The 27,922-nt window shown below is 36.6% G+C and overlaps 1 protein-coding gene across 1 annotated transcript; it reads right to left on the reverse strand.

Moving 5' to 3' along the window:
• Positions 1–13,363: 13,363 nt before the first annotated feature.
• LOC108471008 (uncharacterized) lies at positions 13,364–16,923 on the reverse strand. Its single transcript, XM_017772563.2, has 11 exons — positions 16,766–16,923; positions 15,464–15,547; positions 15,314–15,384; positions 15,183–15,232; positions 15,011–15,081; positions 14,866–14,928; positions 14,429–14,516; positions 14,081–14,143; positions 13,930–14,009; positions 13,770–13,841; positions 13,364–13,681 (listed from the first exon to the last, which is right to left on the reverse strand). Exons 2-11 carry the CDS (start codon positions 15,493–15,495, stop codon positions 13,600–13,602), a joined length of 672 nt encoding a protein of 223 aa, XP_017628052.1. The 5' UTR covers positions 15,496–15,547; positions 16,766–16,923; the 3' UTR covers positions 13,364–13,599.
• Between the last annotated feature and the right edge of the window lie 10,999 nt (positions 16,924–27,922).

Below are 27,922 nucleotides of genomic sequence, written 5' to 3' on the forward strand. Positions count from 1 at the left end.
AACGCGTACAACAAGCATTTGTTATTTCTTCACGAATTGTATTAATGAAATTTCCTTATGAAAAAAATATTACAGTAACAAAGTAAACTAGTTTAAGTGCTTTTTTCAGTAGTTAACTTTTTGACACAATTTTTCAAGCAATAAACCATCAGTCCACTAATACAATAGCACACTACATTTCCAACAATTCTACAAGAATTTGCCATGTACTGGGCCAAATTTTCCAGACCCGTTACAAACAAACCAAAAATAAAAAAAAAATCCAATAATAAAAGTCCGATATTAACCCAAATACAAGACCAAAATTTAAATTTTATAACAGTCCAAAACTATTACAAATAACTTAACTAAACCAAGACCCAAATATCCATTTACAATGTGGCCCAATGGCCCAAAACCTAAACATAGGTTTAGCCAAACAGTTACCCCTAAGTAGCAAGGCGCGCTGCAGTAGCCACCAAGCAACCCTTTGTCCTCACCGCCAGCGCAGCACCGTACGACCACCAAGCTCCATACATTCGTAGCTGCATGAAGACAAGAACAGCACAGCAAAAAAAGCAACAAGGAGAAAAATAATAGAAAAGGAAATTTTTTGTATTTTTGTATTTTTTATTTTCGGCTATATAAAAGCCTTATTTTCATTGTAATGAGGAGGCAATACGCGTATATTAGACATACTGGAATACAAAAAATAGATTTACAAAGCAATCAGAAAAGCAAAAGTTTCTAAAGGTGGTGCCTTTACCTTCAATTTATTCATTCCTTTTCTGCATCGATTTCCATTATTTTTTTAGGGATTAAAAGAAAGAAATATAGGAGGGGGAGAAAGAGAGAATGAAGATCTCACCTGGGTTTCGCCCGTTGCCACCGTGGTGCCCCCTTTTTCTCGCTGGAATCAGCATTTAGACGAAGGGGTTTGAGAGCATTTAGGGGCGTTTCAAATTTTTTCTTTAAAGGGGTAGAAGATTGATATTTTCCAGAAAATTTTTGCTTTTGTAGGACGATCAGACGACGTTGTTTTGGGTCAGTTACAATGGCCTTAAAACGGCGCCGTTTTAAGCCATGATCCATTGCGCGTGACCCGACCTGCCAGGGGATCCACGCGTTTTTTATTTTTGGGTTATTTTCGAATAAAGTCCTTCCACATTTTATTATGTTTTAATTCAATTGTTTTTTTATTCTTAATTTATGCCTTTGAATTTCATTTCAGTTTCAATGTGGTCCGTTTGAAACTGCGGGTTTTGGAGGGCGGGTTATTCCCCACTTTAGTCCTTACTCATTATTCGCATGTTTCAAATCGGTCCCTTGTTACATTTTTATACTTGAATTCTCCTTTAAAATTTTATATGGATTTTGATTTAGTCCCTTTTTATATACCTGTGTTCGCCTTTTTAGAATTTGGACCTTAAAATTGCATTCTATTTGTCAATCAAGCCCTTGTTCGTATATATTTAAACTTTTTTATTTATTTAAAACCATTTTAGTTATTTTAAACTTTATATTAAACTGTTTCATGTCACTCATTTTGAATAGTTTTATATACATTTTGTTTTACATATTTTTATATACATATATATTTTAAAAATGTTTTATTATTTGTTGTGAGTTTTATTATTTGTATATTATTATTTTAAACTTTTATGTATATATTAACATTATCTATCTTTAACGTTTTTATATATATTATTCATATATAAACCTTCTTATATATCTGATGTCCTATTTGATTTTCTTTTATGTATTATATTTTAAACTATTTATATTTTATTTTAAATATATTCTTAAACTTTATTTATTTATTTTAAAATCTTTTATTTATTACTCATTTTAAGATTCCTCTTTCGTATTATGTATCTTATACTTATATATATATATATATATATATATATATATATCTACCTTAAACCATATATATATTCATTTTATTTACCACTTTTTTCCTATATATATCTTATCATGTATTTTTAATTGTTCTTTCATATTATATATACTATTTAAGTTATCATGTACATGTCGATTTTAAATGAATTTGTGTTTAAAATATTTTGCATATAATTTGATTCAAGCTCTTATTCTATAATATCTATTTCAATAATTATATATATCCCTAGTCTTTATGCAAATTTGTCAACTTATATATTATGTGTTCATTAATTCATCATTATTTTGGAAAATGTTGTATACCACACCAACTTCTAAACTCCATTTTGTTTTGTACGTGTTTTGTTGATTGATTTATATGGTGCCATACATTGTTGTTGCATATTATTTATTCATTGTTTTGTATTGTTATATTAATTATTCTCCGTACATTTTTGAAATTAGGTTATATTTTTGGTTAGTTTTATTTAATTATTTGTTTTGTTAGTTGTTTAAATAAGACACATTGTCTTCATTCATCAAGTATTGTATCTTAGGTGTGTACGTTATCCTATATTATTGTTTTCCACTTGGTTTATGAAATGTGGTTTTATAAATTCAAATTTTTACGATTAATTTCGTCTCATTTCAAAAAATGCATTAATACGTTTTAAGCTAGTTTTATAAGTATTCATTTAAAAATCCTTTAAAACGAATACCAGATTCGATATCTGACAATTCGATCGCGGAATAGTGCCCTAACGTGTTGGGTTGCAATTTCGCGTTTGCTCAAAATAATCGAATATCCCTTCAAAATTTCACTCATGCCTTTTAAAAAATTCTTTAAAACGAAAGCAATATTCGGCGTTTGACAATTCGGGAATCATGCCCTATCGTGCTGGGTTGTGATTTCTCATTTGCTCAAAACAATCGAATATTCCTTTAGGTTTTCACTCATGTTTATTACAAACTTTTCAAAACAAAGGATGTTCGATGTTTGGCGATTTGAGAATCGTGCCCTATCGTGCTGGGTTGCGCTTTTTTTTTCATTTGGTCTAAACAATCGAAGATCCCTTCGAAATTTCATTCACGTTTTCTAAAAGCCCTTTAAAACAAAAGAAGTGTTCGATGTTTGGCAATTCGGGGAATAGTACCTATCGTGCTGGGTAGCAATTTCCCGTTTGGTCAAAATAATCGAATATCTCTTCGAAATTTCACTCGTATTTTATAAGGTGAGGCAATGTTCAATGTTTGGAAATTCAAGGAATCGTGCCCTACTGTGCTGGGTTTCGGTTTTTCGTTGGACCAAATAGTTGGGCATCCTTTTGTAATTTTCGAATTATAAGCTTTCGGATGTCGAAACAAGAAGGTTTTGGCAACCAACTCGGGTTACTCGAATGTTATTAAAAAAGAACCACATTTCAAAAACATCTTTAAATTTTAGATATAAGGATAGTATTTAATCGATTTGGTACCAATTTTGGGCGTAGTGAGGGTGCTAATCCTTCCTCATACGTAACCGACTCTCGAGCCCGTTTTCTCCTATTTTCGTAGACCAAAATCGTTGTTTTAGTAAACCAAAAATGTTTTATTAAAATAACCAAATTCTTAGGTGATCCGATCTCACCTAAACAAAAAGATCAGTGGCGACTCCACGTTTTATTTTCAAAAAGTCGATCCTCGTCCGTTTTTCATTAAACCTTAAAATTTAAAATAAAAAGGGTGGTTTCGACAGCTTGGCGACTCCACTGGGGACTATCGAGAGAGTCAAGCCATAAAATTGATTGTTTGCTATTCTTTTGTCAAAAATTGAAAATTTGTTTTGAAAATCATGATTGCATTTGTTCGTATGATTGTTATGGTTCGAGCTTTTAGAATAATACTGCATTTCGTGATCGCTGTGGTCACACCTTCTAAGTGGGAGTAAGAAACTATGCTTTCGTGAGGTTTTCACCTCCGCATGGGCTAGTGGATTACTTTCGGGATACATCCGTACCTATGATTTCGTGAGATTTTCATCTCCGCATGGTCATAGGGAAATGTATTCCCCTGAATTGAACTCGATCCGTATGAGCCTATAAAGGGTGAGGATCGAGGAATCTGCTGGTTCAGGTACCTTTACTCTAGAACCGAGCCACATATAGAGAGACCTAGGAGGTTACCCTAGGTAGAGCCACTCCGAACCCTTAGTGATCACCCGATTAGGTACTTTGTTGGTTATTTATTTCTGTACTAACGTGTTTTGTTTTTTGTTTGTTCATGAATGCATTGCATTACATCATCATAGAAATGAGGTGTTGATTCATACTCGATTGCTAAATAGAACAGTTTGTCATAAGAAAACGAATTTCTTAATAACGCGGATTACAATACGGTTGTCCGAATTTGGTCCAAGTGAACACGACAGAAGAAGGCTAACAGTTCTTAGAGGAAAACCAAACTTTACCTAAGGATTCAAGTTGATAAAGATTATCTAAAAGCTGTCGCGTCCCGACTTCCTTAAAGGAGCTAATCAACATTGCGAGGATAGTAATTCGTGGCCTGGATCAAGCAAAAAGGATTACTTCCGGGATACATTCGTACCTATGATTTCGTGAGATTTTCATCTCCGCATGGTCATAGGGAAATGTATTCCCATGAACTGAACTCGATCCGTATGAGCCTATAATGGGTGAGGATCGAGGAATCTGCTGACTTAGGTACCCTTACTCTAGAACCGAGCCACATATAGAGAGACCTAGGAGGTTACCCTAGGTAGAGCCACTCCGAACCCCTAGTGATCACCCGATTAGGTACTTTGTTGGTTATTTATTTCTATACTAACGTGTTTTGTTTTTTGTTTGTTCATGACTGCATTGCATTACATCATCATAGAAAGGAGGTGTTGATTCATACTCGATTGCTAAATAGAACAGTTTGTTATAAGAAAATGAATTTCTTAATAACGTGGATTACAATACGGTTGTCCGAATTTGGTCCAAGTGAACACGACAGAAGAAGGCTAACAGTTCTTGGAGGAAAACCAAACTTTACCTAAGGATTCAAGCTGATAAAGATTATCCAAAAGCCGTCGCGTCCTGACTTTTTTAAAGGAGCTAATCAACATTACGAGGATAGTAATTCGTGGCCTGGATCAAGCAAAAAGGAGCTAGTAGAGGCATGCATTGAAAGCTTGCGAGATTTGACTTTCACAAAGAAAGGGGATCAGTGCCTTCGCCTGGAATACGAAAGCAAGGCCGTATACGTAATCCGTTTTATGAAAAAGAATTTGTTTTATAGAAAAGTTGTTCTAAGGGAATTGAATTCGAAATCAACATCTTTCTTTCCTTTGCATTCATCCCATGCATTTGCATTGCATTGCATCATTTGCATTAGATTTTCCCAAAATGACCTTAATTAGGTAAAATTATTTCAGAACCGACAAAGGATATGGACCAAAGGTTGGAGAGAATGGAGCAAAGGAAAATACAGATGCAAGGGCAATTGATCAAAATTCAACAAGATATGCGAGAAATGCTAGAGCTCCAAAGAAATATAATGGGCCAGTTAACCCAGTTACTGGCTAGAGAATTTGAAAAAAGGAGTGGCCCAGTGATTAATAGTGAGGATGATAATGAAGAGATCATCTATTCCCTTGGTTTTACCCCAATAAGTGTCCTGACCCAACCAGACATGCAAGGGGTACCCATTGTTATCGAACCCCAATATCAGACGGATACATCGGCACTGTTGAGCTTCTCGATGGGTTCAGGTTTTAACCCGGAAGATAATAGAGCCAAGCTAGTTGTTCTGTCGGAAACGAAGGAAAAAGGAGAGTGGACTTTAAAGGCCCTGAAGAAGAAGGAAAAGAAAGCAAATAGCACGAGTAGGTATGGCAGGGGTCTTTCGGAGCTGGTTATAGTAAGCCAGCCAAGGACGGTAACCACCAGCCATCAGGCCTCCCCTAGGTAAGAACATAATTGAAGACCAAACTCAGAAAAACCCCAATATACACCCATTCCAATCACGTACAAAGAGTTGTACCGCGTTCTGTTCGACGTACATATTGTATCTCCTTTTTACATGAAACCTATACTGCCCATACCCTAAATGGTACGATGCAAGCAGTTAATGTGAATACTATACGGGAATCACGGGGCATTCCATCGAGAACTGTACCGCTTTTAAAAAGCTAATCGAAAGATTTATTAAATTGGGTATTGTGAAATTCGATGGTCCCTCTAGAGCGGGAAATCTGTTATCCAACCTTTCTGTTAAAGAGATGGACATTATGAGTTCCAAGATGGATTGGGGCATGAGATTTAAGGGTATATCGAGCTTAGGACTCCAATGCAAGACCTGGTATTAGGGAATCCAAACATTAATGACGTATCAGAAGAGGAAACCCGGGAGTAGACTTTCCCAAGTTTCTGCCCTTACGTACTTAGGGAGTTTTAAACAATGGGACTGTGAAAGAAGATCTTTGTATTTTTAGAGCTAATCTAGAGTAATATTCAAAACACACTTGTTGTTTTAAGCCTAGAAGCAACAAGGATCCTTTTGTGAAATAGGCTTGTACCCAAAATCTTTATTTCAATGAAATGCATGCTTGTTATTATCTTGAGTAAATTTTATTTTATTCATTTCATACTGTACAAACGATTATCCTTAGATTCTTTCATTCATGATCATACCATACAAATAATCATCCTTAGAATCATTCTTTGGAATATGCCTTCGTACCTACAACAGGTCTCCAGATATCAATGACGTGAGCGACGCTGTCACTAATTCCGAGTCTCTTTTTGAGCAAGATATGTTTCTAGAGGGATCTCAGGACCTTGAAGATGATAGAGATTGTAGTCTATCTCTTAATTTGTTAAGGATGGTAGAACAAGATGAGAAATAGATTTTACCTTACAAAGGTGCAATAGACGTCGCGAACCTGAGAGAAGAGAAAGAGATAAAGAGTGGAGTATATAACACCACAGAGACAAACCAAGATGTCAAGAATGCAAAGATATTTTTTGCATGATCGTATCAAGATATGCCTGAGCTACTATGGTCTGTGGATGCTAAAAAGGGGTCTATATGAATGTTAGGAGGACGCGTACTAATGGTTTTACGTTAGCTAGGCTAATCATGAGGTTCGAGTGCTGCTAATCACCATGGAAGGGGATTGTATCAGCAGGCTGTGAATGCCAAACGAAAGAAGACAAGACTTTTAGGCTTCCTCATTTTCTTCACAAGATTTTCTATATGTGAGGCATGGATATTATAGGGCTGATTCCATCAAAAGCTTCTAATCGATATCGATTCATCTTTGAGGTTGTCGATTACTTCATAGAATGGGTAAAAGCCATTTCATATGCCAATGTTACTAAGTCGATAGTCGTCGAACTTCAAAAAAAAAAGAAAAAGAAAAAAGGGAGATTAGGTGCCGATAAAGAACATCAGAAAGATTCAATGTCAAAAGTTGACAATCTGTTCAAACATCAAACGCCATATCATGACACAGCAAAAATCATGGAAGATAATCGAGGCTTGTAGAGATTGGCGTAAAGAAGTTACCATTTACCCTCTATACTTATTGAACATCGGCCAGAACCTTTGCCAGAGCAATACATTGTTCGTCTGCTTAATGGGATAGAAACGGTTTTGAAAACAAGATTTCTTTTGGCCAAGTCTTAGCTGAAGTTAGATCAGGCAGAATAGATCCAATCCCGATATGATCAGTTGAATTTGAAGAAAGGAGGTTGAAAGCCATATGACATGGCCTAATGTACCAGAAATGAATGATGCAAGCTTACGTTAGAAAGGTTCTTCCTAGAGAACTCCACGAGAGGGACCTGGCGTTGAAAAGTTCTTTTTTACATAAAAGGACTTCGAAAAAAGAAAGGCCAAGGCGAAAACCCTCAAAAGATGCTTTGAGACCTTAAAAAAAACAAAAAGAAAGAAGAAAAAGAAGAAGAAATGGAGAGGCCAAGGCGAAAACCCGCAAAGGGCGCCTTGAAACCAAAGGGGATTTGAGTCGAAAACCCAGAAAGGGCGGCTCAAATTTGGATCAAAGTGAGGCACACAACAGTCTTGCTACGTCTAAATTAACAATGAAGAAGTATGCTACGTCTCGGGGCATCGACAAAGTACTCTGGATCCCCTAAATACATATTGAGCTCAAAATGGACCTCAAGAAGTTTGTACAGAGAAGCTCGGGCTGCGATATCTGGGGCACCTAGTTTTCATTTTACCCACACTGAATTTACTATCTTTTATTATTATATTCGTTTCAAAATATGCTCCAAATAAACTTCCTTCATATTGCATTGCTATCTCTGATTAACTTATTCATGTTGAGTTAATTGCCTTCTTATTGTATTTACGATCTTTGAATAATTTATTTGTTTCGAGCTGTGCTCTTACCCAATTTTCTTCTTGTCCATTGTTTTGATCTTTTTTAAGCATTTTGCATTGAAATAACGATTAATGGACCAATAATACTTTCATAAAAAAAAAGTTCTGTATATTACTCGGGAGGCTTCTAAATAGTACAAGAACCTGAAACAGGACTATTGTTGAGAACTCACCAACCCCAAGGGATGGAAATGTTTGAGAAAGGGGAGTCAAAATTGTGGCTATCTCTTCGAATTTTCTATTAAAGGTATCAATTAACGAAAAGGCAAGATATTTCGTTGGTGATACAACCTCGACAAATGACAAGCAATGTCAATCCAAGTGTAAGAGGGGATCATTCTCAGGAAAAGAAAGATGATATTCTGCATTCACGCAAATATCAGACATGCACACAGGGTCATTACACCCGAAGAATGATGTAACAAATCAAATTGATCCTATACCCTGAGTTGCAGTGGATTGGATAAGCAAAAACTCTAAAAAGTTTCAGTAGGGCAAGCTTGCCGAGCAGATTGAGATTGTTTCTTTGGGTTTTCTGTCAAGAATACCAGCTGAATAAGATGGTCGCATAATATGCCAGTGATAATGTCCTGATGAACGAGCAATGATACCTGGATCATTTTCATTTCCGTATTCATATATCATTCATAACACATTTAGTTAGGAGCATTTGATTCATTTCGATTATAGCATTCTAATTATTTGACATAAACATCACATCTAGTTAGGAACAATTGATTCATGTTGATCATAGCATCTTAATTATTTGGCATAAGCATAGGCCTATGAAACAGAATGTAGATCTTGTCTCCCTGAAGTTGCAGTGGGGCAAATCGAAGACGACGAATCTTGGCTTCCAGAAGTTGCAGTGAAGTAGATTTAAGCAAGTCCTAGCTCCCTAAAGATGTAGTGGAGTAGGCTGAATATTGTAGATCTTGTCTCCCTGAAGATGCAGTGGGGCGAATCGAAGACGATGGATCTTGGCTTCCTGAAGTTGCAGTGAAGCAGATTTAAGCAAGTCCTAGCTCCCTAAAGATGTAGTGGAATAGGCTGAATATTGTAGATCTTGTCTCCTTGAAGTTGCAGTGGGGCGAATCGAAGACGACGAATCTTGGCTTCCTGAAGTTACAATGAAGTAGATTTAAGCAAATCCTAGCTCTCTAAAGATGTAGTGGAGTAGGCTGAATATTGTAGATCTTGTCTCCCTGAAGTTGCAGTGGGGCAAATCGAAGACGAAGAATCTTGGCTTCCTGAAGTTGCAGTGAAGCAGAATTAAGCAAGTCCTAGCTCCCTAAAGATGTAGTGGAGTAGGCTGAATATTGTAGATCTTGTCTCCCTGAAGTTGCAGTGGGGCAAATCGAAAGCGATGAATCTTGGTTTCTTGAAGTTGCAGAAGAAGATTTAAGCAAGTCCTAGCTCCCTAAACTTGTAGTGGAGTAGGCTAAATATTGTAGATCTTGTCTCCCTAAAGTTGCAGTGGGGCAAATCGAAGACGACGAATCTTGGCTTCCTGAAGTTGCAGTGAAGTAGATTTAAGCCACCATCCTAACTCCCTAAAGTTGTAGTGGAGTAGGCTGAAGATTGTAGGTCTTATCTCCTCGAAGCCGCGATAGAACAGATCAAGCTAATTACAAAAACATAGACTAAATCCACAAATTTTACCCCCGAAGTTGCAGTAGAACACATTGAGGATACTGAAAGAAAAGAAGTGCCAAGGGAAGTCGGGATTCGGCAGGTCTCGGCAAATTTGGCCCTTTTATAGTCTTTGCTCTATTCTCGTTACACGATAATGAGCAAAGAGGGGCAGCGTAGTGGGCCAAATTTGCCCGGCCCGTTACAAACAAACCAAAAACAAAAAATAAAAACCCAATAATAAAAGTCCCATATTAACTCAAATACAAGACCAAAATTTAAATCTTATAACAGTCTAAAACTATTACAAATAGCCCAACTAAACCAAGACCCAAATACCCATTTACAATGTGGCCCAATGGCCCAAAACCTAAACATAGGTTTAGCCAAACAACAATAGAGAGGAAATTCTTTGTATTTTTCTATTTTTTATTTTCAGCTATATAAAAGCCTTATTTTCATTGTAATGGGGAGGCAATACGCGTATATTAGACATACTGGAATACAAAAAATAGATTTACAAAGCAATCAGAAAAGCAAAAGTTTCTAAAGGTGGTGCCTTTACCTTCAATTTATTCATTCCTTTTCTGCATCGATTTCCATTATTTTTCTAGGGATTAAAAGAAAGAAATATAGGAGGGGGAGAAAGAGAGAACAAAGATCTCACCTGGGTTTCGCCCGTTGCCACCGTGGTGCCCCCTTTTTCTCGCTGGAATCAACATTCAGACGAAGGGGTTTCAGAGCATTTAGGGGCGTTTCAAATTTTTTTTCTTTAAAGGGGTAGAAGATTGATATTTTTCAAAAAAAATTTTCTTTTGTAGGATGATTAGACGACGTCGTTTTGGGTCAGTTACAATGGCCTTAAAACGGCGCCGTTTTAAGCCATGATCCATGCGCGTGACCCGACCCGCCAGGGGATCCGTGCGTTTTGATTTTTGGGTTATTTTCGAATAAAGTCCTTCCACATTTTATTATGTTTTAATTCAGTTGTTTTTTTATTCTTAATTTATGCCTTTGAATTTCATTTCAGTTTCAATGTGGTCCATTTGAAACCGCGCGTTTTGGAGGGCGGGTTATTCCCCACTTTAGTCCTTACTCATTATTCGCATATTTCAAATCGGTCCCTTGTTACATTTTTATACCCGAATTCTCCTTTAAAATTTTATTTGGATTTTGATTTAGTCCCTTTTATATACCTGTGTTCGCCTTTTTAAAATTTGGACCTTAAAATTGCATTCTATTTGTCAATCAAGCCCTTGTTCGTATATATTTAAACCTTTTTATTTATTTAAAACCATTTTAGTTATTTTAAACTTTGTATTAAACTATTTCATGTCACTCATTTTGAATGGTTTTATATACATTTTGTTTTACATATTTTTATATACATATATATTTTAAAAATTGTTTTATTATTTGTTGTGAGTTTTATTATTTGTATATTATTATTTTAAACTTTTCGTATACATTAACATTATCTATCTTTAAAGTTTTTATATATATTATTCATATATAAACCTTTTATATATCTGATGTCCTATTTGATTTCCTTTTATGTATTATATTTTAAACTATTTATATTTTATTTTAAATATATTCTTAAACTTTATTTATTTATTTTAAAATCTTTTATTTATTACCCATTTTAAGATTCCTCTTTCGTATTATGTATCTTATACTTATATATGTGTATATATATATATATATACCTTAAACCATATATATATTCATTTTATTTACCACTTATTTCCTATATATATCTTATCATGTATTTTTAATTGTTCTTTCATATTATATATAATATTTAAGTTATCATGTACCTTTGTCGATTTTTAAATGAATTTGTGTTTAAAATATTTTGCATATAATTTGATTCAAGCTCTTATTCTATAATATCTATTTCAATAATTATATATATCCCTAGTCTTTATGCACATTTGTCAACTTATATATTATGTGTTCGTTAATTCATTATTATTTTGGAAAATGTTGTATACCACACCAACTTCTAAACTCCGTTTTGTTTTGTACGTGTTTTGTTGATTGATTTATATGGTGCCATACATTGTTGTTGCATATTATTTATTCATTGTTTTGTATTGTTATATTAATTATTCTCCGTACATTTTTGAAATTAGGTTATATTTTTGGTTAGTTTTATTTAATTATTTGTTTTGTTAGTTGTTTAAAGAAGACACATTGTCTTCATTCAAGTATTGTATCTTAGGTGTTACGATATCCTATATTATTGTTTTCCACTTTGTTTATGAAATGTGGTTTTATAAATTCAAATTTTTACGATTAATTTCGTCTCATTTCAAAAAATGCTTTAATACGTTTTAAGCTAGTTTTATAAGTATTCATTTAAAAAACCTTTAAAACGAAAACGAGATTCGATATTTGACAATTCGATCGCGGAATAGTGCTCTAACGTGTTGGGTTGCAATTTCGCGTCTGCTCAAAATAATCGAATATCCCTTCAAAATTTCACTTATGCCTTTTAAAAAGTTCTTTAAAACGAAGGCAATATTTGACGTTTGACAATTCAGGAATTATGCCCTATCGTGTTGGGTTGTGATTTCTCGTTTGCTAAAAACAATTGAATATTCCTTTAGGTTTTCACTCATGTCTACTAAAAACTTTTCAAAACAAAAGATGTTCGATGTTTGGCGATTTGAGAATCGTGCCCCATCGTGCTGGGTTGCGCTTTTTTTTTCATTTGGTTTAAACAATCGAAGATCCCTTCGGAATTTCATTCACGTTTTCTAAAAGTCCTTTAAAACAAAAGAAGTGTTCGATGTTTGGCAATTCGAAAAATAGTACCCTATAGTGCTGGGTAGCAATTTCCCGTTTGGTCAAAATAATCGAATATCTCTTCAAAATTTCACTCGTATTTTATAAGGTGAGGCAATGTTCAATGTTTGGAAATTCAAGAAATCGTGCCCTACTGTGCTGGATTTCGATTTTTCGTTGGACCAAATAGTTGAACATCCTTTTGTGATTTCGAATTATAAGCTTTCGAACGTCGAAACAAGAAGGTTTTGGCAACCAACTCGGGTTACTCGAATGTTATTAAAAAAAAACCACATTTTAAAAATATCTTTAAATTTTAGATATAAAGACAATATTTAATCGATTTGGTACCAATTTTGGGCGTAATGAGCGTGCTAATCCTTCCTAATACGTAACCGACTCCCGAGCTCGTTTTTTCCTATTTTCATAGACTAGAATCGTTGTTTTAGTAAACCAAAAATGTTTTATTAAAATAACCAAATTCCTAAGTGATCCGATCTCACCTAAACAAAAAGATCGGTGGCGACTCCACGTTTTATTTTCAAAAAGTCGATCCTCGTCCGTTTTTCATTAAACCTTAAAATTTAAAATAAAAAAGGGTGGCTTCGACAAGCTGCCGTTTCTAGCATATACCAGCACATAGGACTATCACCTCAAGCAAAGGCACAAAGCTAGCTAGTCAGGTAAGTTATAATGTCTTCAACACCTTCATAAACCTAAATTCAAACTCCACACGATCTTACAGACATCAAATATCAATTTTCCATTTGCATATGGCATAACTACCTACTACATGTACACAGCGACATAGAAGAGCTAATCTACTCAGCTAGCGCAATGTGAGCAACATTGCAATTACATAACTACACACTATATCTAAGGGTTTCTACAGTACACATACAAGCAGGATGTACATGTTAATGGTTACATGTCCATGTTATCAAATATTTCACCATCTTCCTCAGAACATAAGTTGTCAGCAAGGAATCCATCACCCACCAAATTACTGCCAGAAATAGTATATGGTCATGAGGTCTAAAGGTGATCATAGAAAGCTTGTAAAGAATCATAAATATCATGGAAAATACACCCACCTTAAGCAGCAAAAGCTGAAACTCACAACACGTTTCAACTTTCTATTGTAAAAGAAGAAACTGAAGGACCATCTGAAAAATAAGTCCCCAACTGTTAATTATAGCAGAGTGACAAATCACTTTAGTAAAATAATGAAGAAAAGACGAAAAAGGGACTTACATTGCCCCTTTCTCCAGAAAGGGATCTGCATCAGAGTCCGGATTATAACTGTAAATTTCACACTCCGAGAGATTCACAACCTGCATATCTTAGGCATTTTAAAACCGTCACTAGCTGAAACTTGCATGTAGTCTTTTGAAGTTATGCTCACCTCATCTAGAGCCTTATACACAGTTTCCAAGAGTGAACTGCCCCCGTATGTCTCAATCCATTCCTGTCAATGATATAAAGCTGGAAACTTAAGAACAAGGCAAACCCTACTTATTTGAGGGTAACACATACCATGATCAAATGAATGCTGAATGACATACAGGCCCAAAGATTCATATGATTCTAACTCAGGAAGCAACCAATGAATACACTTAGATAAATTGCTGACCAACATAAGTACCCACAAGGACAGGTGATAAGTGAGGACTGCAACAATAGTAACTCTGAGGTAAATTATTTGAGGAAATCTAATGTCAAAGTGAATAAATGAAGATAATTATGGTAATACCTTTGAGGCTTCAAGCATGTAGGTTTCAAAAATCTGCTTAAAAGTATCCCAGATTTCCTCAGTGAAGAACTGGTGTGCTTTAACTGCACTGAAACCACAGATGCACATTCCATATCATAATATAAGGGAACCATACAAATCAGTATACGCACTCAATGGCATGAGAATGACTTAAATTGGATACCAACAAACCCATAAAACCAGCAGGATTAGATTTGGGAAATGGAGAGAATTGAACTCTCAGCTCCTCCAAGAGCAACAGTTGACTGAACTGTCTGTCAAAGCCGTTTGACAACACTCCCAATGCAGAGAACAGGAGAACTATATAACGGGTTGCCAAGTCGCCCAATAAGCTGACAGTGGCGTTACCCATAACCCTCCTCTTAAGCTCTCTTAAAAAAGACAATGTGCTGTTGCAACAAAAGCTACAGAGATACCTTAAGTCATAATCTGGATACATGTGATAGAGGGTAAGCACCAAGTAGATCAACGTCTTCCGGCTGAAATGCATGTGATAGAAAGCTGGTTCAAATAAAATGAAAGACAAACAAACTCACTAAAACTGAATGTAATATTTACAACCTTGATCTGCTCAACAGGAATTCAACTGGTGAGGAGTCGGTATCTGAAGATTTCCCAAGAGAGTCAAGGATCTGGTATTAAACAAGCATCAGAAAACCCTCATCCCTTGAATAATAATCTTCTAAAGCAAAAAGGAACCGAAATATCACATGCTGAGCGTTCTCCACTTTACCTCATTTTCCAAACTGAGAGAAAGTCTTTTATCAGTTCCTGTGTGTTTGCCTAGAAACAAGAAAGAAACTGAGTTAGAATCAATTTTTTCTAAATTCAGGACAACTAGACAAGTTATGCACATGAACTTACAAGAGTATGCTTCAAGGCTCCCTTTGATGGTACGTTCACCAAGGTTTAGTTCTCTCAAGAAATCATTTATTCTAGAAAATTTAGATGAGACTTATGTCATAATTCAAGTTAGAAAGATACAACTCGATCTTTTCAATAATTGAAAATTACCGGTCAAATGGAGTGTATTCTAGGAACTTCATGGTGAGTATATATTCAAACAGATTGTTAAATCTTAGCGTCACAGATGCCAAACTGCGAGGTCCAGAAGGCAAAGATAAGCAGGATTTATACACTAAGAATGTAGAAATTATTGCACTAACAAAGCAAACTATCACTTGACAGATGTTCACGCAATCAGATTGAAACACATAAGAATGCAAGCAGGATAAATATTTCAATGCAAGTCAAAACTCAACTGGCCAAATAAAATCGTAAACCAATAATAACTACACATTTTTTCAAGAAATGTTCTTCATTGATAAAACAAAACACATCCCGACTGATCCCAGCGTGGACATCAATTCTGTCACTGCCAAGCGAAGTTTGACCTCGTCTCATTTTTCCGCTATTGAAGATTTAGACATGAAAAATGAATATACAAAATAACATTATCCCATTTTCCAAATCCATACATCAAATCCAACCCACGCATCAAGTAGAAATTCTGGGGGCAAAAAACAGTTGCTGGGAACTAGTAAATTTAGAACCGTTAAGCATTAAGGATCTGGGCATAGAGACTTCAGGCTAAAGTCAACTTTGTCACCATGTTTCAATTCTAATTAATTAGCAACTACAATTTCAAATTCGTTGATTTTAAAATGAAAATGATCAAATTAGAATATTTAATGGAATATTCTGTTAATGTATTTGGAAACGTGAATTAGAAATTTTGAATTTTATTTGCTATACAAATTATAAGAGTGAAACGCATGAATAAATTGGTTGAGTTTCAATATATAATATATTTGGAAAGTACAAAACGCAAAAATTTGTTCAATTCATGAATTCCTTATGAATTTCAAATCCAATTTCACTGCTAAATAGGCATTCAACAAATATATGAATTTAAAAAATATCATGAATGTTACATTGTTATATGTGTTATCACTCAATTTGCATTATCTTTTGAAAAACAAATCCAGAATTAGAAATACAAGTTCCCAATCGTTCCCTAATTGGTAAATTTAATGCAAGGGAACATTCAATAAATTGAAATACAGTGGCAAGATTCGACAGTGAGTCCTATACTATAAAAAATTTGGCCTTAATCCCCCCCTTCCTTTTAAGAAAAAAGAGAAGTCAAATCTAAAACAACGTAAAAATTGGAAACCCAATAAAACTAAACCCCCAATTTCGACATGAATTGAACGAAAACGAACTACAAATCTAAAATCACATAAAAGAAAAAGAAATGCCGAAAAAACAACCACAATTTTTTTTTAAAAAAAAAGAAAGAAAGACGGATCTTACCCCTTATTTGGTTGTCTTAGAGGTGAGAGAAGGTAAAGTATGAAGGGTGCTACTTTCGTTGATGGCCTTCGGCTTTGAATTTCAAAGACGGGCTAAAAAACGAGAGAGTTTTAAAAGTGTCGGGAAAATGATAGCAAGCAGAAAAAAGACAAAATAAAGGAAATGGCTGTTTTCTTCTTTAAAAATATCAAAGAATGTAATATAAGCAGGGATATTCTTGGTATAAAAAGTTTGTGGTGTGAATAATTTCCAAGTGTAATAAAACTGGGCAAACTATGTAAAATATAAAGTTACGTATGCTTTGAATTATATTTTCATCATTAAATTTTAATTTGTAATAAAATGTCATTAATATTATTAAGTTTTAATATTTTAATTATTTAGCAATTAATAATTTTAGACAAAAATTAGGTTAAATTATATGGTTAATCTTTATATTCTTTTAGTAATTTAAAATTTTTCTTTTAATTTTCCTTTTTTCTTTATCCTACTTCTCTTGCCATTTCTTTTCTCTCTCCTCTCCTTCTTTTATCTTGGAAATGCACTTATTTATTCTCTAAAAGTTTATCTTCTTCTTCTTTAAATCTATTAATAAGTGATGAATGTTGATTTAAAAAGCTTGAATATATAAAATCCAACAGTATATAAACCATAATTCCTAATTCAATAGAAACATATTTCTAATAATTCATCAAAATTAGAAAAATATTTACATTACAAGAAATAAAAATAAAAACCCATACATTTGAAGCCAATTGAGAAAAGCCTCTCACAAACCCATTTAGAAATTTAAAAAGAAATGCTTCTTTTGTTCTTAAGTGTACTGTACCATTAAAAGGGTTGTTAATTAAATTAAGCTTATTAAGATTCTTGTATCTTAGAATTGATTCTTTGAATATCCTCAAACATATCATCATTTTAAAAGAAGAATCAACTCTTGCAGATTTAACAACAACAACGTAGACATTTTTAAAGAATGGATAAGGGCATTGCATAGAACTAAGTTAAAAAAAAAAGGGAGATTGTACTTATCCATTAGGCAGCGTGAAACACAATCATAACAAGCCAACGCTGTAACACCCCGTACCCGAGTCCGTTACCGGAATCGGACACAAGGTGCACACAGACTTAACTATTTTCACAGCCCATTTAGAAATTTCCAGACAAGCTGGTTACTGCATCACTGTCGCCTTAAAAATCATATCTTGAGTTTCAAAGCTCAAAAATTAGTTTCAAAATTTTTCCCTGAAACTAGACTCATATGTCCATCTACAGATTTTTTTCTAGAATTTTTGATCGAGCCAATTAGTACAGTTTATTAGTTAAAGTCTCCCCTGTTGCAGGGATCGACTACACTGACCTTCGTGCGTTACGAATTGGATATCTCCCTGTACAGGGCTTCAATACTGATACCGTTTGTTTCTATAGAAACTAGACTCAGAGAGGAATCTATACATATATGGCATGACTCCTAATTATCTCTGGTTAATTTACAATGAATTTCCAAAGTCGGAACAGGGGATCCAGAAACCGTTCTGGCCCTGTTTCACGAGAACTTTAATATCTCTTAACATATAACTCATATGACCGTTTCGTTTCTTCCATATGAAAGTAGATTCATCCAAGTTAATTTACATAATTTATTCACTATTTAATACCATTCCTACTATTTTTAGTGATTTTTCACATCCACATCACTGCTGCTGTCAGTATCTGCCTTTAAGGTAGGCTTTACCTATTTCATGATTTCATGATTCAATTGGCCCTTTTTGCATACATAGCACAAAGAGTGATCATGATTAACCATTCCAATGGCTAACCGTTTCAAAAAATATCATACCTCATAATGATCAACATACAAACGATTATAGTACTATGCTAAAAACGTATATGAGCCATTTTCGCATGGCTATCCAAGTTTACACAAACCAAAAGGTACATGACCTACAACAAAAGGTAGTCCTATACATGCCATTCAAAGTTCAACCAAAATTGTACCAAAATGGGGGCTTTGATAGTGTGGATGAATTCGACTTCGATGATCCCGAATCCGATAGCTAACGAGCAAAATCTATAAAGCAGAGAAAGCAGAGAAAGCGGAGTAAGCAATTTATGCTTAGTAAGTTTGAGCAAGAGATTCCAACACAACAAAAGCATAGCATTCATAAAGCTAACGGATAATTTCATATGCACAAATTCTCAATATCATACTCATTTCACATTCCAACCCCTATGTTCATACATGAGGGATCATCTTAGCCAAATACCGGAAACTCATTACTCGACTGAGCGAATATTATTGAAGGAATCAACCAATTCAAGCACATACGAACATACCTCATTGCTGGAATTTTCAAGCGTATTAACTGAAATTTTACAGCAAGATTGCTTATTCTCGAATCACGTACCTTGAATTTAACCGGATATAACGACTCGCTCAAATGCCTTGGAATGGACGAAGCCGGTTATAGTGACTCGCACGAATGCCTTGAGGACTTAACCCGAGTTTAGTAACTTGCACAAATGCCTTGGGCTTAGCCCGATTTATTATCTCGCACGAATGCCTTGGATCCTAGTCCGGATATAGTCACTTAGCACAAAGCCTTGGGACTTAGCCGGACATCATTCAATAACCGAGCACAATTATCAATAAATCATGACACATTCAGTATTTCACTTTCATTAGCAAAACTCAAACACAAGGCACTTTTCACACTTGCAATTTCGGCTCAATAGCCACACACAAAGAGCATGATTTTGATTTACTTTAAACATGATCTAATCAATTCGAATTTAAGCTCTATTACTCAAGAACTTACCTTGGATGTTGTCGAGCGATTTCGACTGCTACTCGACTACTTTTTCCTTCCCTTTATCGGATTTAGCTCCCTTTGCTCTTGAGCTTAATTTGACAAATAAATTGATTTAATCATTTGAGCATCGAAGAGGAATTCAAGGTACTTAGCCAATATATATACTCATTAGGCATCAAAGTCGCATATGTACGAAATCATGAATCGAACTCAACACATTAGTTAATATTCCTCTTAGCGAATTTTCTAAGCCAAGAATAGGCATCAATATGCTTGCCTCTAACCGAATGCATGCACACCAATTTCCCCTCATGTGGCGAATATGCATGTCCATGTTGAGGCCAATTATACACTTATTACCACACAAAAACAGCATACATTTTACTAACTAATGCATTCCATATTGTAACTCAATACACATCTATCATTTCCTTCATGACCGAAACATCATCATAAGTAAGTATATACCTTGAGATAGTATATATATGTCATATCAATACATCATGCTCAAACATATATACATATATATATGCTAGAGCCGAATCTCAAGTTGATTGTAACTAAACATGAACATGATTTCGAAACACAAATCTTACTTTCCATGCAATGAGCATAAATCATACTTATGGATGTACCATGGCGAACACATCACGACACCATAATTTTGGTCATGATTACACAAAGAACTTAGTATCTCATTCAAAAATGCTTAAAGAAAATCTAAGAGTCCTCAATCCACCATCACATGTATCATCATCAAGCTTCATATTTAACATGCAATGGCATTAACTCAAAATCCACCTTGGCCAAATATCATCCCCATGATATAACAAAGATTTGAACCATGGGCTAATAAGAACATCAAGTTAGCAACCAAAAACATGCATGAATCTCATGGCACAACATCAAACATACCTTAATCTTGATGCAAGTATAGCCAAACCCCTTCCTAATCCTCTTCCAAACCAAGCATGAAGCAAAACTCCTTCCTTATCCTTAGTATTTTCGGCCAAAAAGAAAGTGAAAATGGATGAACAAAATTTTTTGTTTTCTTTCCTACCTACACGACAATGGGGAGGGAGAGAAGCCTTCACACACACATTTTTTTTTATTTATTCCATACTCCTTATTTTATTTATTCCAACATAACCCACTTACCAAACATGTTTCATGACATGATTTTTGCCCATAATTCCTTGTCATGGCCGGCCACTAGCTATTGGGGGGGGGGGGAATTTGACATGCAAGTCCATTATTTTGCATGCATGCTTCAATTAGTCATCACACACTTCCCCATCATACTTTCAAAGTTTACTACAAGGTCATTTCTAGTGAAATTCACATTTATAACTCTAAATCAAAACATCAAAAATGTCACACATGAGTTAACACACATTATAGGCAATAAAATAAATATTAAATTATTTTTATGCCTCGGTTTTGTGGTCCCGAAACCACATTCCGACTAGGGTCAATTTTGGGCTGTCACAACTCTCCCCCACTTAAGAAATTTTCGTCCCCGAAAATCTTATCGGTAAATAGGTTTGGGTAACGCTCTTTCATAGAGTTCTCGGGTTCCCAAGTAGCTTCTTCCATCCCGTGTTTGAGCCATAACACTTTTACTAACGGAACCCTTTTGTTTCGCAACTCCTTCACTTCACGAGCTAGGATACGAATCGGTTCTTCTTCATAACTCATATCGGCTTGAATTTCAACCTCTGATGGACTAATTACGTGCGACGGATCAGATCTATAGCGTCGAAGCATTGAAACGTGGAAGACGTTGTGAATCTTTTCGAGTTCAGGGGGCAAAATCAAACAACTGGACCGACTCGTTCGGATATCTCATATGGCCCGATGAACCTCGGACTCAATTTACCTTTACGGCCAAATCTGAGTATCTTTTTCCAATGCGAAACTTTAAGAAACACTTTATCTCCCACCTGATACTCAATGTCTTTTCGTTTGAGATCCGCGTCACGATTTACGACGATCGTGGCGCCTTCAGACTTTCACGGATTACCTTTACCTTCTGTTCAGCATCTTTAATCAAATCCACTCCGAAAATTTTGTTTTCACCTAGCCCGGTCCAAAACAATGGTGTACGACATTTACGCCCGTACAAAGCCTCGTAAGGCGCCATCTTAATACTTGATTGAAAACTATTGTTGTAAGCGAATTCAATCAAAGGTAAATACCGTTCCCATGAACCACCGAACTCGAGGATGCAACATCTCAACATATCCTCAAGTATCTGAATTATCTGCTTGGATTGGCCATCGGTTTGGGGGTGAAAAGCGGTGCTGAAATGCAACTTGGTGCCCAAAGCTTCTTGCAATTTCTTCCAAAATCGCGAGGTGAACCTTGGATCTCTATCCGACACAATGTAAATTGGTACCCGTGTAATCTCACAATCGAAAGCGTACAATTCAGCTAGTTTATCCAATGAAAAATCCGTACGCACAGGGATAAAGTGAGCCGACTTAGTCAGTCTATCAATAACAACCCAAATCGCGTCCTTCTTACTTGCTGACAATGGCAGTCCGGACACAAAGTCCATTGTGATTCGATCCCATTTCCACTCGGGTATCGTAATTGGCTGAAGTAATCCTGAAGGCACTTGATGTTCCGCTTTCACTTGTTGACATATTAAACATCTCGAAACAAAGTCGGAGATGTCTCGTTTCATACCATGCCACCAAAACCGACGTTTCAAATTGTTGTACATCTTCGTACTCCCTGGGTGGATTGCCATTCGGCTACAATGGGCTTCGTTCAGAATTATCAAAATAAGTTCCGAATTCTTTGGAACACACAGACGACTTCTGAACCTCAAACAATCATCATCATCTATTTGAAACTCCAATTCCTTGTTCGGAACACACTCAGCCCGTTTTGCGACCAACTCATCGTCAACTTTCTGAGCTTCACGAATTTGATGAGTCAACAATGGTTTGGCCTTTAATTGGCTACTAACACATTGTCGGGTAGAATAGACAGTGTACATTCATCGTCAGTAAAGCAAACAGCGATTTCCGCTTAAGGGTCCGCAACCACATTAGCCTTTCGGGGTGATAGTCAATGACGAGCTCATAATCTTTTAACAACTCGAGCCAACGTCTTTGTCGCAGATTTAAGTCTCTTTGAGTCATCAAATATTTGAGACTTTTGTGATTCGAATACACATGACACTTCTCACCAAATAAGTAATGTCGCCATATCTTTAAAGCGAATCGATGGCGACCAATTCGAGATCATGGGTCGGATAATTTTTCTTATGTGGCTTTAATTGTCTCGACGCATAGGCCACAACTCGACCTTCTTGCATCAATACGCAACCTAACTCAAGTAGGGAGGCGTCACTATAGATGACAAACTCTTTGCCGATTAATTTGCACTAAAACTAGAGCTTAGTCAAATGAGTTTTCAATTGATCGAAACTTTTCGACACTTTTCCGTCCATTCAAACTTGACATCTTTACGAAGCGGTTTCGTCATGGGTGTGGCTATCATTGAGAATCCTTTTACAAACCGTCGGTAGTGTAAGCAAGCCCCAAAAGCTCGAACCTCGGTAATATTCCTTGGAGGCTTCCGGTTAAGTATGGCTGAAATTTTACTCGGTCGACTCGAATACCGATCTGAGATAACACATGACCCAAGAAGCTAACCTCTCTTAACCAAAACTCACACTTGCTTGAACTTAGCGTATAAGCGCTTGTCCCCTAAAACTTGCAACACTACTCTCGGTGCTCGCATGTTCGGTCTCATCTCTTGAATAGACCAAGATGTCGTCAATGAACACAACTACGAACCGATCCAAATACGGTGCGAAGATCCGATTCATCAAATCCATAAATACCGTAGGGCATTGGTGAGCCCAAACGACATCACTAAGAACTCGTAGTGACCATATCTCGTTCGAAGGCGGTTTTGGGTATATCCGAATCTCGGATTATGGCGATAATAGCCCGATCTCAAATCTATTTTGAGAACATTGAGGCTCCTTCAGTTGATCGAACAAATCATCGATCTGTGATAGCGAATATTTGTTCTTTATTGTCACTTTATTAAGTTGGCGATAGTCGATGCACAACCTCATGGTTCCGTCCTTCTTTTTCACAAACAACACTGGTGCACCCCAAGGTGAAAAACTCGGGCGAGCAAAACCTCTATCCACCAACTCTTGCAACTGAGCTTTCAACTCCTTTAATTCCGTTGGTGCCATACGATACGGAGCTATCGAAATCGGTGTGGTCCCAAGTACAAGCTCAATACCAAACTCTATCTCCCGAACAGGTGGCAAACCCGGTAATTCTTCGGGAAAAACATCCGGGTATTCACAAACCACCAGCACAGATTCGGGTTTTATTTCTAACTCCTTATCATCAAGTACATACGCAAGGTATGCTTCGCACCCCTTTCTTACATATTTTTGGGCCAACATTGATGATATTACAGCTGGCAACCCCTTTAAGTCCGTAGACTCAACTCGGATCATCTCGTTATTTGCGCACCTCAAATCAATAGTCTTACTTTTGCAATTCACAACCGCATCATGCACGGTCAACCAATCCAACCCAAGAATAACATCAAATTCATCGAATGGAAAAAGCATCAAGTTCGCCGGAAAACAGGAACCTCAAATTACTAGGGGACATTTCTTACACACTTTGTCGACTAGTACGTAACGACCCAAGGGATTTGACACCCGAATTACGAACTCAGTAGACTCAATAGGTAAAGTCTTACTGGATGCTAAGGTTTCGCATATATAAGAGTGTGTAGAACCAGGGTCAATTAAAGCAATCACATTAGTATCAAAGAGAGTGAAAGTACCGGTAATAACATCGGCGAGGAAGCATCCTCGCGTGCGCGTATAGCATAAGCCTAGCAGAGCGCGAGCCTCGGATCTGGTCGTAGCATCTCTAGATCCTCTCGACCACCACTAGCATTGCCGTATTTCGGATGGTCTACCTCGGCGGTGGTAGCACCCGGTTTCCCACTCGATTTGTATTCATTCGAGCAACCTCGGGCAATCTTTAATAAAGTGGTCGATCGATCCGCACTTATAGCAGAGGCGGTCACGGAACCTCTGACTTCGAATGCCATTTGCCACAATCTCGACACTCGTTCTATCTCGATGTTCATTCCCAACATTGGCGACCAAAGTGCCTCGTGTACCCACAGGGGGTCGATCACGATCTCGTCTAAAAAGGCCCGAAGCGCCTCTAGACCGGCCCACATCATCTCTAAATTTCTTCGATGCATGTTGAAGAGACTTTCCCGAGGATCTTTTACGAAACTCTCCAGTTCCCACATCAACTTTTTGTTTTTCTTTTCTAAGCTCTTGACTTTACAAGCTCGCTCGACAAGTACTACGAACTCTCGTATTTCAAGAATGCCAACGAACATTTTATGTCTTCATTCAGCCCATCCTCGAAGCGTTTACACATGCGACCTCGGACGAAACACATTCCGGCGTATCTACTAAGTCTAACAAATTTTCGCTCGTAATCGATGGCGACATAGAACCTTGCTTAAGCTCAAGAAATTCCTTCCGTTTTGATCAACAAATCTCGGTGATATACTTTTTCCAAACTCGGTTTGGAAAAACTCCCAAGTTACTTGCTCTCGGGGCTGTGAAGTCGAGTGCTCCACCAATAGTAAGCGCGAATCACGTAGCAAGGAGATAGCACACTTTAAGCATTCATCGGTGTACAAGATAGCTCATCGAGTACTCGGATAGTGTTGTCCACCAAAATTCAGCTTGCTCGGCATCGTCGCTATCCGTAGCTTTAAATTCAGTAGCCCCATGTTTTGGATTCTATCAACTGGGGCTTATTCGATATATTTGATCGATTCATCGGAGGCATTGTAGGTGCGGGGTGTGTTTGTTGGGAATGGAGGTTGTGGAGCAGTAGTATTAGTTCGAATGTATTGGTTGAACCAATCATTCATCACGCTATAAAAGGCTTGCCTAGCCTCATCATTCGGATTGCTAGCAACAGGTTGAGAGTCCATGGTGCTGTCCCTTGTGCGGGAGCAGGCGCCACACTCTCCACATCATCAGCTATCGCTCGGTTGGGATCGGGATCCATTACTATAAATAAACACAAATTCAAACGTCAGAAATCACCACACTATCAAGTAATCACATGAATGGCATGTATAGCTAGACCCAAACGCATTACGGTAGTCCTAGAATCAACTAAACCGTAGCTCTGATACCAATAAAATTGTAACACCCCGTACCCGAGTCCGTTACCGGAATCGGACACAAGGTGCACACAGACTTAACTATTTTCACAGCTCATTTAGAAATTTCCAGACAAGCTGGTTACTGCATCACTGTCGCCTTAAAAATCATATCTTGAGTTTCAAAGCTTGAAAATTAGTTTCGTAATTTTTCCCTGAAACTAGACTCATATGTACATCTACAGATTTTTTTCTAGAATTTTTGATCTAGCCAATTAGTACAGTTTATTAGTTAAAGTCTCCCCTGTTGCAGGGATCGACTACACTGACCTTCGTGCATTACGAATTGGATATCTCCCTGTACAGGGCTTCAATACTGATGCCGTTTGTTTCTATAGAAACTAGACTCGGAGAGGAATCTATACATATATGGCATGACTCCTAATTATCTCTGGTTAATTTACAATAAATTTCCAAAGTCGGAACAGGGGATCCAGAAACTGTTCTGGCCCTGTTTCACGAGAACTTTAATATCTCTTAACATATAACTCATATGACCGTTTCGTTTCTTCCATATGAAAGTAGATTCATCCAAGTTAATTTACATAATTTATTCACTATTTAATACCATTCCTACTATTTTTAGTGATTTTTCACATCCACATCACTGCTGCTGTCAGTATCTGCCTTTAAGGTAGGCTTTACCTATTTCATGATTTCATGATTCAATTGGCCCTTTTTGCATACATAGCACAAAGAGTGATCATGATTAACCATTCCAATGGCTAACCGTTTCAAAACAATATCATACCTCATAATGATCAACATACAAACGATTATAGTACTATGCTAAAAACGTATATGAGCCATTTTCGCATGGCTATCCAAGTTTACACAAACCAAAAGGTACATGACCTACAACAAAAAGGTAGTCCTATACATGCCATTCAAAGTTCAACCAAAATTGTACCAAAATGGGGGCTTTGATAGTGTGGATGACTTCGACTTCGATGATCCCGAATCCGATAGCTAACGAGCAAAATCTATAAAAGCAGAGAAAGCAGAGAAAGCGGAGTAAGCAATTTATGCTTAGTAAGTTTGAGCAAGAGATTCCAACACAACAAAAGCATAGCATTCATAAAGCTAACGGATAATTTCATATGCACAAATTCTCAATATCATACTCATTTCACATTCCAACCCCTATGTTCATACATGAGGGATCATCTTAGCCAAATACCAGAAACTCATTACTCGACTGAGCGAATATTATTCGAAGGGAATCAACTAATTCAAGCACATACGAACATACCTCGTTGCTGGAATTTTCAAGCGTATTAACTGAAATTTTACAGCAAGATTGCTTATTCTCGAATCACGTACCTTGAAATTTAACCGGATATAACGACTCGCTCAAATGCCTTGGGACGAAGCCCGTTATAGTGACTTCATACGAATGCCTTGGGACTTAACCCGGGTTTAGTAACTTGCACAAATGCCTTGGGCTTAGCCCGGATTTATTATCTCGCACGAATGCCTTGGATCCTAGTTCGGATATAGTCACTTAGCACAAAGCCTTGGGACTTAGCCGGACATCATTGAATAACCGAGCACAATTATCAATAAATCATGACACATTCAGTATTTCACTTTCATTAGCAAAACTCAAACACAAGGCACTTTTCACACTTGCAATTTCGGCTCAATAGCCACACACAAAGAGCATGATTTTGATTTACTTTAAACATGATCTAATCAATTCGAATTTAAGCTCTATTACTCAAGAACTTACCTTGGATGTTGTCGAAGCGATTTCGACGGCTACTCGACTACTTTTTCCTTCTCTTTATCGGATTTAGCTCCCTTTGCTCTTGAGCTTAATTTGACAAATAAATTGATTTAATCATTTGAGCATCGAAGAGGAATTCAAGGTACTTAGCCAATATATATACTCATTAGGCATCAAAGTCGCATATGTACGAAATCATGAATCGAACTCAACACATTAGTTAATATTCCTCTTAGCGAATTTTTAAGCCAAGAATAGGCATCAATATGCTTGCCTCTAACCGAATGCATGCACACCAATTTCCCCTCATGTGGCGAATATGCATGTCCATGTTGAGGCCAATTATACACTTATTACCAC

Source organism: Gossypium arboreum, chromosome 7 (assembly GCF_025698485.1).
Source record: "Gossypium arboreum isolate Shixiya-1 chromosome 7, ASM2569848v2, whole genome shotgun sequence".
Taxonomy (NCBI): Eukaryota; Viridiplantae; Streptophyta; class Magnoliopsida; order Malvales; family Malvaceae; genus Gossypium; species Gossypium arboreum.

Coding starts and splice junctions, on each gene's coding strand:
- LOC108471008 (XM_017772563.2), bottom strand. CDS start 15,495: ATGAAGTTCCTAGAATACACTCCATTTGACCG. Junction 14,517..14,865: donor TATCCAGATTATGACTTAAG/GTATCTCTGTAG, acceptor CTGTGGTTTCAG/TGCAGTTAAAGCACACCAGT. Junction 14,010..14,080: donor TGTATAAGGCTCTAGATGAG/GTGAGCATAACT, acceptor TAAGATATGCAG/GTTGTGAATCTCTCGGAGTG.